The following is a 15571-nucleotide window of genomic DNA, read 5'->3' on the forward strand; positions in this document are numbered from 1 at the left end:
TCGTGAATTAAGGTTAAATTTAGGAGTAGGAGCTCAAGAAATGATTGGCAGTGGATTATTCATGTGTAAATTGTTGATTCTGGATTGTTTTTGGTGTGACAATGCTATAATTCACGTAAATTTAGCATAATTAGCTTTCTTAGGGATGTCTATGGAAACAAAACCGGAATGTAATCGAATTTTGAAACGCGGAAATCATGGCTTTATGTAGGAGGGTGCTTCGTCTGCTTTGAGGAGACACATTGAAGAAGCAGCACATGATCTCAATGGAGAAGCATTTTCGCGCTTCATGGATCAGCTCTATGATCGAATATCTAGTTTACTAGAAAGTGGTGATGTTGCTGAAAATTTGGGAGCTTTAAGAGCTATTAATGAGCTAATAGATTTGCCGCTGGGAGAGAGTGCTTCCAGGGTTTCGAAATTCTCTAATTATATTCGAACTGTTTTTGAGTTGAAGCGTGAACGTGAAATATTAGTCCTTGCTAGTAGAGTGCTTGGACACCTGGCTCGGGCTGGTGGGGCCATGACTGCTGATGAAGTGGAACACCAGGTATGGACCATTCTTTATTGTTTGTTTGATACCTTGGAAATCCAGGAGCTTATAGGTGCTGTTTTTATAGATAAGAAACGCATTGGATTGGCTACGTGGAGAGCGAGTTGAGTACCGTCTTCTTGCTGCAGTTTTGATCTTGAAAGTAAGTTTATTCTTCTTGACTCCTGCATTTTTGGTGAGACAATTTGCTGATTTATTTCTTACTACTGTCTGTTTCTTACTTATGTTTTGTCTCTAATTAGTTTGAAAGTTTGTAGCATGGCAGGAAATGTCTCTAAAATCCTATAATGCCATCATTTTGTTTATATTGTTTTGCCTATAGATGCTCCTCTCAGAGTTTCTGTTGGTCTATTTGTTTGTTTAGTAGAGTTTTGCTTGTATATTAACACTCTTATTGTTTTGTTATATATGTGAACTACTTATTAGTTTGCCTCCGTTTTTTTTTGTTGTATATTTCAGTTCTTAACCCTAATCTACTATTTCCCAACACATCTTAATTTTTTTTTAATTGAACTAACATTTGATGACCAACCACCATTTTATCATATTATATTATCAATGCATTTAATATATATACAAGTTAGCTCCTTAGTTTTCTTACAAAACAAGGAGAGAGAATTGAGAAAGATTCCCTGTAGTTTGAATAAAACATTTCTTTGAGTGCTACATTCAGCACCTTCATACCAAATGCAAGAAAACATTCAATCAACCAATCAAAGCCTTAATCTCATAAGTGGGGTAGGCTGCGTGAACCAAATTTGATTATTCTTTCTCCTCCAAATGCAAGAAAACATTAACCTATGTAAAAGTTAGCTTAGTCTAAACCATTGTAAATTTATTTCCCCATAATTTACCCTTGATTAGCCCTCTAGTAATTGAGAGATACATATTTAGTTTCAATGATCAACTGCAAGGAAAAAGTAGTCTTAGCTTATTTTGTAATATCCCTGATATTGTAGATAATGACACTTTTGTATGTTTGATTAGCATTTATCTACATTGATGGCCGAATTTGAAGCATGTCTGAAGTTGCATGATTCTTCAGGGACCTTAGTGTGGTGGTTTTGTATTGTTGATGAACCTTAGGAAGCTGATGTTTTTGTTTTTCAATGTGCTTTTCTAATATTTACATTATCAACTTTTGTTCCATTTGTCCAGGAAATGGCTGAGAATGCTTCAACTGTGTTCAATGTCCACGTTCCAGAATTTGTGGATGCCATTTGGGTTGCCTTAAGAGACCCTTCATTAGATGTACGAGAACGTGCTGTGGAAGCATTACGTGCTTGTCTTCGTGTCATTGAGAAACGTGAGACACGTTGGCGTGTTCAATGGTTAGTTTACATATGGTTCAGGAACTGCAATATTCCTCTGTACATACTGGAAGTTGCAGCTATTCTTGTTGTAGAGCCTCTGTATGATAAAAGTATATTTGGTGGACTGTTGAGCTCAATTTTAATATTCTTAAATCACATAACGTCATAATTACTACCTCCTCCATTTAGAAACAATTGCAACATTCTATCTGTACGGTAGCCAATGCAGAAGTTAACCTTTTTATTCTTAATTATTAATAAGTAAAAATTATATAAAGTTGATACTTTGAAAGTATATGTTGAGAGTCTTCAGAATATCTAACAAGATATCACATGATTAAGTTTTGTTTTATAGTGGAGTGTGTGAACAGTGTATAAGTCTAAGTGATGCAACTATTTATAAACAAAGAGAGTATGATGCTTTGTCATCTTTAGGGTGTTTGTTTGCCGACACTTTTGAATATCAATGGAAATGCATAATACTTATTGATTACATCAATTCTTGTGTTTTATGCTAATGTCTCAGACAAATACAAAGTGATTTTAGTTTTATTATTTGTTATTAAGAAGTGATGAGCTTCTTTGTTACAAGAGTGTTGTGTCAACTGAAGTTGATCAGGCATAGACCTGGCTATGTGTGATGTGTTGCCCTTCACACTCCTTTGCTTTCTAGTAAATGAGGGGGAAGAAACAAAAATATGGAAGAAAAAGAGGAGTGGCCTTAGAATTACTATAAAGAATTGAAAACATGTTAAATGTGCACAAGTTTAGTGGATTGAATCATACATGTTAGGCTTTGGTGCGTGTGTAAAGGAATTTAGTAGGGTGGGGTGGGGGGTTGAGAGTGTGTGAGAGAAAGAGAATTAGTGGAGTGGTCCACTTCACATGGTTCGAGTATGAAAATTTCTATTTAAATGACATGAAGATTACTTTTGGACATACTGAAAAGGAATAAAGGAAGATTATATGTGGACCGAGAAAAGTATATGATACGAGTATGAAGGCGTGGTGGATTTTGCTACAGCCCTCCCAGATTATCAGTATAAATCCTTTTTACTGGCCCAAATTTAGAGTATATTTGAATTTTAAATAATACCAGAATACTCGTATTAATATAGAGTATAGATGATATGCTTATAGTTTTTTTTTCTTTCTTTTTTTTTTTTTTTTTTTTTTTAAATATTTGACTGTTGGGGGGTTTTTCACAACTCTAGCCGTTGAATGTGTGCAACATGAGTTTTTGTGATTTTTAAACTTATGAATGAGCTGCATTGCTAAACAATATGCAGTATTTGAAGGAGTACAACATAATTGCTTTGATATATATATATATATATTTTTTTTTAAAGTACACTCTACTGGGCATTGCTCTTTCTCTCAGTAACCTTTTTTAGGTGTAAAACACTAATTTGGATTGTTTTGGGTACTGTAATGATGGAGTTTGAATGTATAAAATGTTTGACTATCTTTTATCAAAATCCATCATATCCAATATTAAGGTGGATGCCAATTCTTAAGGGGTGGTTTTGGATAAACAACTCCATAGCCTAGTTGGTTAAGCTTTTCATAGCCTTGTTCATTAAACTCTTAATAGGTGACATTGGATCAAATCTCATTTGCATCACTTTTTCCTTGTGACTTTCTATACATAAAAAAAAAAAAAAAAAAAAAAAATCACAATTAGGGCATTGCTCATGCTCAATAGCCTCTTTAAGTTTAAAACACTTATTTGGATGGTGTTGGGCAATGTAGTTATTAAGTTTGAAAGTTAAATAACTGTCATGTTCAATTTATATTAAGATGGATGCCAACTAGCCTAGTTATTTAATTTCTTTGGAGGGTGGTTCTATATCAAATCACATCTACATCATTTTCCCTTGTGGCTTTCTCTATATAAAAAATTAAAAGTAGTAAAACATGTCACAATAATAATTATTTATCTATTATGTCTTTTTATATGATTTTTTCACCTTGAGTTTATTATTTGAGTCTGACATAATTTGTGCCATATTGTAGGTACTACCGTATGTTTGAGGCTACTCAAGAGGGGCTAGGAAAAAACGCTCCAGTTCATAGCATTCATGGTTCCTTACTTGCTGTTGGGGAGCTATTGAGGTTGGTTAGATGGCCAAAGCAAACATTGCTAACTGTATTTGACAGCTTCTTTGATTTAGGAATCCAAGCTCTACTTTTCGAGGATGTTGTATAGTTCTTGGAGCCATACGCTAAGTGCCTTTTTTATGGCTGCACCTATTTTCAAGGAATTTTTTTTTTTTTTTTTTTTTTTTTTTTTTTTTTTTTTTTTTGGCAATAAACAACTTCATAGCCCGTGAGCTTGATAATTTGTGTCTTTGCTTCTCTTCTTTTAATATATATAATTTTGCAATACTTATCTGACTTTACACGAAAAAATTTGCGCATAAAGTCTGTCCTATTTTGCTCGTAAAATATTTAAGTATATGACATTATGACATGCTTGACACTTTTTAATGAGCTTGGTAAGTTTTCTTCTTCGTGATTGCGGCTTGCAGGTCGTGATTTTCTGGTTTTCTTTTGTACAGGAATACAGGTGAATTTATGATGTCTAGGTATAGAGAAGTTGCAGATATTGTTCTAAGATATCTGGAGCATCGTGATCGGCTTGTTCGTCTTAGCATAACTTCATTGCTTCCTCGCATTGCTCATTTCCTACGTGATCGTTTTGTGACTAATTATTTGACGGTTAGTGACTCGAATTGTTATACTTCCTCCGTTTCTTTTTAGTTGACACATTTCTTTAGTCATATTTGCCAATATTCAAATTCAACCATCAATATCTTTAATTACCGATAAGCAGAAATTATAAAAAGTTGATATTTTGAAAATATATATCATTACGTATAAATAACTAGAAAATGGTCAAAGTCATGTCAACAAAAAAAAACTGAGGTAGTAATATTTAGATTTGTGTACTTGTTTGTAGCAGCTTCCCTGATCATTATAAATCTTTCTTCTCGGACAGATATGCATGGATCATATTCTTGCTGTTCTGAAGATACCTGCTGAGCGGGCCAGTGGTTTCATTGCTCTTGGGGAGATGGCTGGTGCCTTGGATGGGGAACTTGTTCACTATTTGCCGACAATAATGTCTCATTTGCGTGATGCTGTGTGTTCCAAAATCTATTTTTCAACTTTTATTTGTTGTTACATCATGGACATTGCCACTAAGTTCTAATTGGTTTTCTTCTCCCAGATTGCTCCTCGTAGGGGTAGACCTTCTTTGGAGGCTTTGGCTTGTGTTGGCTGCATCGCAAAAGCAATGGGGCCAGATATGGAGCCTCACATTCGTGGCCTCTTAGATGCAATGTTCTCTGCTGGTCTTTCATGCCAGCTTGTAGAAGCACTTGAGCAAATCGCCATTAGGTTTGTTTTAAGATTTTCATTGCTTAAGGTAGAGGTGACTTAACAGGCTGGAAGAGGCCCAGCTAACCTGCTTCCATTTGGGTTTGGCCCAGAACTCTATCTGGTCCAAAATTACTGTGAAAGCGGTTGGGTAATGGGAAGAGGAGTGTTAATTTTACCTGACTGGATTGGTCAGGCCCTGCCTGGTTGATTTGACTGGCTCTCATTTGTTTTATTAAATAAAACTGGCTAACTTTACTGGCCTTCCCTGAATCTGATTTGGTTTTAGTTCAGCTGGGGCTAAAACTGGCCTATGGCACAGATTAATCGAGCTATGAGCCGGCCCATCAAGCGAGCGCTGCCTGGCCCAGCCTGTAGCCACCTATAATCAATGAATTACTTGATTGCCTTGCATGCCTGTCAAATTTGTGTCTTGGTTATAATTTATCTGTTTTTGTAATGCCTCAGTATTCCTTCGTTGCTTACAACAATTCAAAGCCGATTGCTGGAATGCATTTCCAATGCTCTTTCGAGGTCTCATCATGCTCAGGTGAAGCCAGCTGTAACGATAGGCCGAGGAAATGTGGTAAATACGCCTTTGCTGATTTCAGATGTCTCTGGCCCTGTTCTCGTGCAACTTGCTTTGCAGACTCTTGCACATTTTAACTTCAAGGTTTGTACCCTGTCATCTCCTAATTAAGCATGGACTAGTTTTCTTTGGTCATATGCTGATGTTTGATTTCTTGTTTATATACCAGGGCCATGATCTTCTAGAATTTGCAAGGGAATCTGTTACCTCTTACTTGGAAGATGAGGATGCAGTCACTAGGAAAGATGCTGCATTATGCTGTTGCAGATTAGTAGTGAATTCTATTTCTGTAGCATCTACTCAATACGCTCCTGCTAGATCTAGCCGAACTGGAGGAAAAAGAAGACGTCTCATTGAGGAGGTATTTACTGTCAAATTATAGTTAACTGCATATGACAGAAAATATGAGGTTGAGAAACACAAAGACAGCAATTAGCTGAGTGTTCAGTGTTTGTTCTCTTTGCTTAGCTTATTTAGGGTGTCAAATAGCATGTGGAGGCTAGCTAAAGCTGTCTGCTGTCTAGCTTAATTCCAGAGATTTGGTTCTTGGACTAATAAAAGGGTTATTTGTAGGGCTTGCGTGATAATTTCTCAAAGTTTTTCTCTTTTGAGGACCGCATAATTTTGTTTGTGTTTTCTCATTCTTGGGGACATCCATATATAGATATATTAAAGTTTATTTATGAATGGGAGTAACAGTAAAATATACTAACTGATTGGTAAACATGTGTTTTTTGTCCTGCAGATTGTGGAAAAGCTGCTAATAGCTGCTGTTGCTGATGCTGATGTTAGTGTTAGGCTTTCAATTTTCCAATCCTTGCATGAAGATGGAGGTTTTGATGAATATCTGGCTCAAGCTGATTGTTTAAGTGCTATCTTTGCTGCTCTAAATGATGAGGTAACATTTGAACAGTTATGACTTATGAGATATTTGGAGTTTGTTAAGATTCTGCATAGTCAGGCTGCCAGCTATTCTGTGTTAGTTTTTCAATTGTTATCATTTGGTGTCATACATTACATCTGATAATTTTTAAATTTTTTTTCGTTGGGTATATATTTAAATTCTTGTAGTGTTCTATAGCTATCTGTTCTTTTTGGTAATTCTTGGGAAATATTGTTTGGGGAATGGGGTGGGTGTAGGACCTATAGGATTGGAATGCTTCCTTGTAGATGTTTCTCAGTGCTCCCTTATACAGTTCTGTTTACTTGATTAGTTTTTCAAGGCTCTCTCAGTCATATGAGTCTTTCTACAAGTTCCTGACTATGTATTGAGCTGATTGGTAAGGTTATTCGCTTTTATATCCTGCCTCTTCTACTTGGTAAAAGTGGCCGGGTCACTTAAATAACCTGTATTAAATAATTTCCGGAGAATGGTCTATATGCTCTTTTGTACTTTATGTGCTGAACTCCTGGAATAGCTTTATTTCGCTTACCAACCAATCTCCTGTGTGCATTTGCACCCCTTTTTAAATTCCCCCCAAAAATATCTGTTATTGAAACTTGGGTGAAGCCGTGAAGGTACTTCATCTTTCAGCCTTCTCTCCTCTTTGTTTAGCTACCATGGGATCTTATACCATAATTAATTGTCTTTTGTAAAATTACCTAATCTGACTTGTGGTATAGTTTTCCTCTTTCATATGCAGAACATGTACAGGAGCACAATTTGTTACCTAGTCTTGTTAAACTATTTTAAAGGTTTACCACCGTACCATGTTCCAGTTCACACGTTGCGAGCCATGGTTTAGAGAGAGAAGGGGGGGGGGGGGGGGGGATGTTAGCGAATTAAGTAATACTGGTCTGGCTTCTAGATATCTGGATATTCATTTTATTATCCCTGTTTGCTTCTGATGTTTTTCTACTTTACATACGGTATACTTCATTATTGTTTACATGTGCTTAGTGTTTGCTTGCAGGATTTTCAAGTTCGTGAATATGCAATCTCAGTTGCTGGCCGATTGTCTGAAAAGAATCCTGCATATGTTCTCCCAGCTTTACGTCGTTATCTCATACAGCTGCTAACATATCTAGAGCAAAGGTGATGATAAAGGCCATAGCTAACAGACACAGCTTATACATCAATGCTATATTTTTCATGTGTTTTTGGTTGGAGGAATGAAGCCTTTTTGAGCATAACCAACTGATGTTACATTTTTTTGCAGTGTGGACAGCAAATGCAGAGAAGAAAGTGCTAAATCATTGGGGTGCTTAATTCGCAGTTGTGAACGTTTAATACTCCCATATATTGCTCCCATACATAAGGTGGCATAGAAGTTTCTTTCATGGTATGTATGGTTTGTAAAAATCGAGTTATTGAAGTTCGTTTTGTGTTGAATTTCAGGCTTTAGTGGCAAAACTCCGTGAGGGATCGGCATTGACTGCTAATAGTGGCATTATCACTGGAGTTTTGGTAACTGTTGGAGATTTGGCTAGAGTGGTGAGCTGTTTTTATTTTAGTATGTTATAATTCAATAAGGTTTATTAAGGTACGTAAGTGCAAGTTTATCAATAGATGTTTGCGGATAAGTAGCTGACAGTAATTGGAAGTGTAATTTAAGCGAAGAAGTAACTTATTGAGGGCAGAGCTGTTTGTTTTGCCTCTTGGTTTCTTTTTGTCATTTTTTCTTTTAATTTCCCTTTTTTGAGGCGTTTGTGGTGTCAGAACCTTCCCTAGTGTTTCTTCTGGTTATGTTGTAACTTGTAGTGTCAATTTCTAATTTCTATTATGTTGGCGGTTTAACTCACCCGAGGAGCATTAATTATAAACTTATATGTTCAAAGATAAGGTTTAGATGATTTAAATGGGGAATTAATTGTATTAGTTTAGGCTGTAAATAAGGTGGGTTTGGGAGGGAAAACCTGAATTCAGTGGACTATATTTCAATAGATGTATAGATTTGCTTCCAATTCATTTCTTATTCTTGGCATGATAAATCAAACCTTTGTCTCAATGGTCTATTAGAAAAGCTTTGCAGGCATTAATGTTGTGACAGCAATGCTGTATAGTTATTTACTTATTTTGTTGAATGATTTTTTGGCTGTAGGGTGGCTTTGCCATGAGACAATATATTTCTGAACTAATGCCACTAATAGTAGAAGCTTTAGTGGATGGGGCAGCTGTCACAAAACGAGAAGTTGCTGTTGCGACCCTTGGACAAGTAGTACAGAGCACCGGGTTAGTATCTAATTTACTTTCTAATCAATGTCTTATCACGTATTATGATTTTCTGTTAGACTTGCTAGAGCAGTGGAATATTTTAGTTGAACATAGCATTGTTTTAGGCCATTAGGGTTCTCACTCTCACCCTAGTTGAGAGGAGGATATATAAATGTCTGACCTCTTCTAAAAAAATGATACAGGAAATCGCTATTGGATTTTCTGGCATATCATCTCATTTGAAAGGTGCAAATAAGGCTTATGGGTTCTTATTTAAAGATATGGAAGATGTGAACATTTTGCGTCTCCTACTAACTTTTCTGTACAAAAGATTATTGATTTTCTCAATCTTTTATATATATATATATATATATATATATATATATATATATATATATATATATATATATATATATATATATATTTTTTTTTTTTCTGAAGACTCAATCTTATTGTGTTTAAAGTGGTTGAGATTTGAAAGTCAATGCACTTGTTGCCTTTTTAGTGAGAATGCAACTTGGATTAAGATTGAACGACCTTTATGCACTCAGGCTATCGTGTAAAATCAATTTATTAATTATATAGCAGTATTGCTGCTTGATGTATGTGTAGAATGGTTCTAACATTTTGCAAAACTAGAAATCACTAAATACATCATCCATTTAGATAAGTTGGGCTATGATCTTCATTATGTGCTGAGGCTATCTTGTATTATTCTCTGTGATTTATATAGGTAATGGGAAAACTGATGTATCCTAGTACTTTGAAATTTAGCAGTTAAAACTTATAATCCCAATATAGATTAGTGAATGGTGTACTACATGCTTTGGATCTTACAAGTACTCTTGGCAGGTATGTCATAGCTCCTTACAATGATTACCCTCAGCTGCTTGGATTACTCCTGAAGTTGCTCAATGGTGACTTGGCTTGGTCAACAAGACGAGAAGTGTTGAAGGTATGTTTATTGTTTATAGACTGCTAGGCCTCTAGTATTGATTGCCGCCAACTTACTGACCTCCATTCCAGGTTCTTGGTATCATGGGTGCATTGGATCCCTATGTTCATAAAAGGAACCAACCGAACTTGCCTGGGGCCCATACAGAAGTTACCAACACAACCACAGAAACTGGTCAGCACATTCGATCCATGGATGATCTCCCTATGGACCTTTGGCCATCTTTTACAACATCTTCTGAGGACTATTACTCAACGGTACTAGTTTCATCATGACCAGCCTTCATAGAATCATAAAGCATATTGAACCGTCATTTATTTTCAGTTTCACGAGAAGGAAAAGTATATATAATTTCTTCCTACTCTTGGTCTATAAGTAACACAATTTTTGGCTGTAACTATGATTGCAGGTTGCGATAAATTCCCTCATGCGTGTTCTTAGGGATCCTTCACTTTCTAGCTATCACCAAAAAGTGGTTGGATCCCTCATGTTCATATTTAAGGTAATATGTTATTTTAGTTTGATATTTTTGTTTTTGTGTTGTATATACGGATGATTTTGAATTATATTAAATCCCTAATTGAAGTTTCTTGTTTAATGAGGTCAGTCTATGGGACTGGGCTGTGTGCCATACTTGCAAAAGGTCAGTTTGTTTTTCTCATCCAGTACTCAAATTTATTGTTTCCTTTTGGCAGAGTTTATGTGCTTATATCAACTTTTTTTCCCTTAATTTAGAAGAGAAAGTTCCAGTCATCTTAATATACCTCATATTCTCAAAAAATATAGGTTGTGTTTGGTAACTAGCTTATTTGAGTAAAATTAGCTTATTTGACCAACATTAACTTATTGACTATTAAATAAACTACTTCAAGGTGTTTGGTGGGAAGCTTAGTTAAAGAGCTTATTCCACTTAATAAGCTCTTTTTTCAATTAGCTTATTCAATTCTTATAGTGAAATGACACTTATACCCCCATTTAATTTAAAAATCCTATATGAACTACCTACCCCACAATTAGCTTATTGGTCATTTCACATAATCAATTAGATTTAAGCAATCTGTTATTTACCAAACACTTGTATACAATCAGCTAACTGAATAAGTTAGTCAAATCAGTTAATATAATCAGTTAGTTAAAATCTGCTAACACAATCAGTTTCAGCTTTCAGCTTTTCCCCAAACACGGCCATAGATATTAGTGGGCTCAATGGCAAGGGAATACATTAGATTGTAAGAAATGGCTTAAGAAAAAAAAAAAGGTTTATTGAAGGTGGATATAATTAATAGCAAGTACTTAGAATATGTGGTTGCATGGATGGTCAAATGAATATTATAATGTTTCGGTTGGTTTATGTGTCTCCAATCATACCTTTGATAAATAATAATAAAAAAATTAAAATAAAAATTTGTGTGAGAAAAACCTTTACAATGCAGAACAACTTTTAAATACAGTTACTATATAAAATATGAGTAACGGTGCCTACCAATGTGTATCCTATAGTTTAATAGGGCTGTGAAAAATATAGGAAAACCTATATCAAAACTGAAAACTGTCGAATCAAAACTAGTATAATGTCTAACTGAACGAAATATTTTGGTCTTCAGTAGGTTAAATTTATAAAAATTAAAAATAATAATAAATCCGGGTGGTTTTTATTTTTTGAATTCCGTTTACCTGAATCAACCATATTAATGAATAAATTTTAAATTATTCATTTTAAGATTGTTTGTTTAGTGTTTAACTGACATCCGTTTAATTAGTTAGTTTGGTTTAGTTGTGGTTTTCTGTTTTTTGGTTTTTTGTTTTAAAAATTATATGATATATGTATATGTTATATGATGAATCAAAAAAATTAGTCAAACTTAGTACAAATTTGTTAATTTTGAAAACTACAACAGAATAGTGGAAACACCTTTTTCTTGTTTTTGGTTTTTTGTTTTAAAAAAAAGGAAACGGAAAGCAAAAAACAACAAACAATGCCAAACAAGCCTTAGCTTTCAAATATGGTTAACCGAATCGATTTGCGCGCCCCTTCCTTTTGTGTTTCGTGGATATTATATGAACTCTGCTTCAAAAACAGTGAACGTAATTTTTATTTACAACAGTTACCGAACTGATTTATGTTGGTGCAGACAAGTTCCTGGTTTCTGGAAACCTTGTAGATTTAAATTCCTCTTCAATTGTTTCAAAATTTTTAGGATATATGCTTTATTAGCTTGCTAAATATGGGATACATATTTGGTTTATGCTACACTCCTGAACAACAATATTAAATTACAGGGAAACATAAAAACATCAATTCACTGTGGCTTTTTATCTTTAGAATTTCTGATCCATCTATGCTTTATTTAACTCTATCTATTTACGCATAGTCCAATTGTCAATGGTGTTTAGCTGTGCTACAGTTAAGGATTATTTAAGTCTGGTTCTTTTCCCAATTCATCTGTAATTTGACCTGTATTGCAATGTAGGTTTTGCCGGATCTTTTCCAAATAGTTCGAGCTTGTGATGATAACTTGAAGGACTTTATTACATGGAAATTTGGAACATTGGTATCTATTGTGCGTCAGGTAATGAGGCTTTTCTTTCTTAGTTCATGATGTGCAATTTTTGAGCTTGTACTCACATGATCTGTTGGAGTGCATGCTATAACCAAATAAGTTCTCCTATGCAGCATATCCGTAAATATCTTGTAGACCTGCTTGCTCTAATTGCTGAGCTATGGTCTTCCTTTTCTTTGCCAGCAGTCAACCGTTCTGTGCGTGGTCTGCCTGTAAGCTTTGCATTCCTTTTCTTTTCCTAATTGTGTAACAACTTGTTCACTTGTAACATTATGCACCCTTACCATTCCCAGGTTTTGCATTTGGTAGAACAACTCTGTGTGGCACTAAACGATGAATTTAGGACATATCTTCCTGTTATTCTTCCACGCTGCATACAAGTTCTCAGTGATGCAGAAAAGTGCAATGATTATACTTATGTTCCAGATATTCTCCACACTCTTGAAGTTTTTGGAGGTGTGAGAATTATTTATTAGAGTTCATGCTTTGTGGCAGTATTGATGTGTAAGACATTCTTCAGAAACTTTGTTATTTGTGCTGATGCTATGATTTTTTTTTTTTTTTTTTTTTTTTTTTTTTTTTGATACAGGAACATTAGATGAACATATGCATCTGCTTCTTCCGGCACTCATCCGTCTTTTCAAAGTGGATGCTTCAGTGGAGATAAGACGTGCATCAATTAAAACTCTTACTAGATTAATTCCTAGGGTGCAGGTTGTTATCTCTGATTATAATTCTTTCATGTATTAATTCTTCTGCTTTTGGTCCTATTTAACACCTGTGCTTGTTTTATATTCCCTTTCTTTAGGTTGCTGGCCATATATCGTCTCTTGTTCATCACTTGAAGCTCGTTTTGGATGGGTTAGTTTCTCATCTGGATTTCTAATCAGTTTTATGACGATACTTTGTCCTAAACTTGAGGAAATAGATGGAATGGGAGAATGCATAGAAAATACTAAACTTTGTCAGCCTGTCAGCATGTATTATCATAGTAATTCCCAAAATGCCATGTTTATAAACTGCAAAAATGGACTCTCTCTCTCACTCTCTTCTCACACACCCATACACATACATGCACTCGCACGGAGTGCACATACTGTGCGCTAGCATTAATTTTGTAAATAGAGTAAATTTTCTTGTCTGTCTGTAACTCGATTGGAGTTGTCAAGAAGACTAAGGCAAGGTTGGGTTGGAGAGGTTGGATTTGCTTCCAGAAATATTCCTGTTTACGTGGGGGGTGTGATATCCTATTTTAACAGTTGTAGGGCATCCTGAGTCACTGTTGTGAAATTTCAATAGAATACCCTTCTAAAGTTCAGTTCACCATGCTTACTTATATTAAGGAGTTAAGGTTCATATAGTGGTGTTTTGGCATGGATGACAAAACAATCATAACTTTGTATTCCTTTAATCACCTCAAGCTTAGGAAGGGGAAGCAGTCTTTAGCTTGCAGGTTTTGCTTTGTAAATCAAAGTTGAACCTAAAGGACATTATTTGGTGGTTTGATTAAACTACATGGGTGGTATGCTATCTCTTAATATAACATCTGTCATGTTTAAATTGGGAGGTCTAAAATTTAAAGTGATTTATGCAGCTCATGAAATTTTACAATTTTTAAGCCTTGCCCAGTTACGCTTCACACTTTCAGGAAGAATGATGAGCTCCGGAAGGATGCTGTTGATGTACTTTGTTGTCTTGCACATGCCCTTGGTGAGGACTTTGCTATTTTCATCCCATCCATTCACAAGCTTTTGCTGAAGCATAGGTTGCGGGTACTTCATCTTTGTCCTGGTTTAAAGTTCTTTCTTTCTTTGTTTGTGATTGATATATGATAGCCTTTTCTTTTCTTCTCATATCTGGTCTATGATATTTGACTTTTCCAGCACAAGGAATTTGAAGAGATAGAAGGGCGCTTTCGGCGACGAGAACCTCTAATTTCTGGAAGTACGGCTGCTCAAAGATTAAGCCGACGCCTTCCTGTAGAAGTTATAAGTGACCCTCTGAATGATGCAGAATATGATCCTTATAGTGATGGATGTGACATGCTCCGAGATGTCAAAAGCCATCAGGTGCTTTCTTCTTTAGCTTTTGAAACTTAGTCACCTATTTGCAAACAATTATTCCTTGTTTCTTGTCCACTAAACAATTTGCTATATAAATTAACTTATACTTGAAGAAGAATATTATCATTTTGAGACTACTATGTCAGACGCTGTGTTAGTCTCTTGTAAACACATAGTCCTGACTCAAGACATGCCAAATTGCCAATAGCTGGATACTGCTTTTCAGGAAGAGGGGCACTCCACAAATTTATTTATGTTTTTATTAAAAATGTAGGACACTACGCCGAAATGCGCACACGATAAAGAGACCAACACCCTCTAGCTAACGGTGTCTTGTGTACATATCAACTTAATCAGGTCAATGATGGACGTTTACGTACTGCTGGGGAGGCTTCTCAACGTAGTACCAAAGAAGATTGGGCTGAATGGATGAGGCATTTTAGTATTGAACTACTTAGAGAATCTCCTTCTCCAGCTTTAAGAACTTGTGCTAGGCTTGCACAGTTACAGGTACTACTTGTTCACATATAAAGCTGCCTCACTTCGACACTTCTATTATGATTTTCTTTTTTAATCCCAGGGATCTCCAGCCTTTTGTAGGGAGAGAACTATTTGCTGCTGGTTTTGTCAGTTGTTGGGCTCAACTTAATGAGACAAGTCAAAAGCAGTTGGTTCGACAATTGGAGACAGCATTTTCTTCACCAAATATACCCCCTGAGATTCTGGCAACTCTTCTTAATCTGGTATTCAATCATGTTCTATTGTGTGTTTTTAATTCAATCGTGGGGTTTTGTAATGCCAATGCTTTGCCTTTCAATTTGTCATTTTGACTTCTTGTGATGCATCATGCATGTTGGTATTTTTGCATTCATTGTCACCGTCTGTGTTCATTATTCTCCCTTTCCGCTTACCCCGCTTTTCCAACTTTCTCATATTCCTTTCGATTCCCCTATGAAATGCAAAGGGGTAAGTTAGAGCCTATTCCAAAGCTGTTGCACTTAC

At 35.5% G+C, this 15571-nt stretch overlaps 1 protein-coding gene across 2 annotated transcripts in view; it reads left to right on the forward strand.

Annotated features, from left to right (window-relative positions):
- LOC145590145 (serine/threonine-protein kinase TOR-like) overlaps positions 1-15571 on the forward strand; it is a 29498-nt gene that overhangs the window by 470 nt on the left and 13457 nt on the right. The window contains exons 2-28 of one of the 2 annotated variants that reach the window (XM_081646893.1): positions 212-550; positions 621-695; positions 1712-1884; positions 3883-3981; positions 4428-4587; positions 4868-5011; positions 5099-5268; positions 5716-5920; positions 6006-6197; positions 6582-6734; positions 7750-7871; positions 7996-8095; positions 8175-8270; positions 8878-9008; positions 9843-9945; positions 10017-10202; positions 10355-10447; positions 10553-10588; positions 12417-12515; positions 12620-12718; positions 12800-12962; positions 13096-13220; positions 13315-13367; positions 14155-14278; positions 14390-14575; positions 14927-15079; positions 15160-15312. In XM_081646893.1, the coding sequence (XP_081503019.1) occupies positions 212-550; positions 621-695; positions 1712-1884; positions 3883-3981; positions 4428-4587; positions 4868-5011; positions 5099-5268; positions 5716-5920; positions 6006-6197; positions 6582-6734; positions 7750-7871; positions 7996-8095; positions 8175-8270; positions 8878-9008; positions 9843-9945; positions 10017-10202; positions 10355-10447; positions 10553-10588; positions 12417-12515; positions 12620-12718; positions 12800-12962; positions 13096-13220; positions 13315-13367; positions 14155-14278; positions 14390-14575; positions 14927-15079; positions 15160-15312 (3732 nt within the window). The remainder of the gene's footprint in view (positions 1-211; positions 551-620; positions 696-1711; positions 1885-3882; positions 3982-4427; positions 4588-4867; positions 5012-5098; positions 5269-5715; positions 5921-6005; positions 6198-6581; positions 6735-7749; positions 7872-7995; positions 8096-8174; positions 8271-8877; positions 9009-9842; positions 9946-10016; positions 10203-10354; positions 10448-10552; positions 10589-12416; positions 12516-12619; positions 12719-12799; positions 12963-13095; positions 13221-13314; positions 13368-14154; positions 14279-14389; positions 14576-14926; positions 15080-15159; positions 15313-15571) is intronic. The other variant, XM_081646894.1, reaches the window with a different exon arrangement.

The sequence above is a fragment of the Chenopodium album genome, chromosome 17 (assembly GCF_948465745.1).
Source record: "Chenopodium album chromosome 17, dcCheAlbu1.1, whole genome shotgun sequence".
NCBI classification, from domain to species: Eukaryota; Viridiplantae; Streptophyta; class Magnoliopsida; order Caryophyllales; family Amaranthaceae; genus Chenopodium; species Chenopodium album.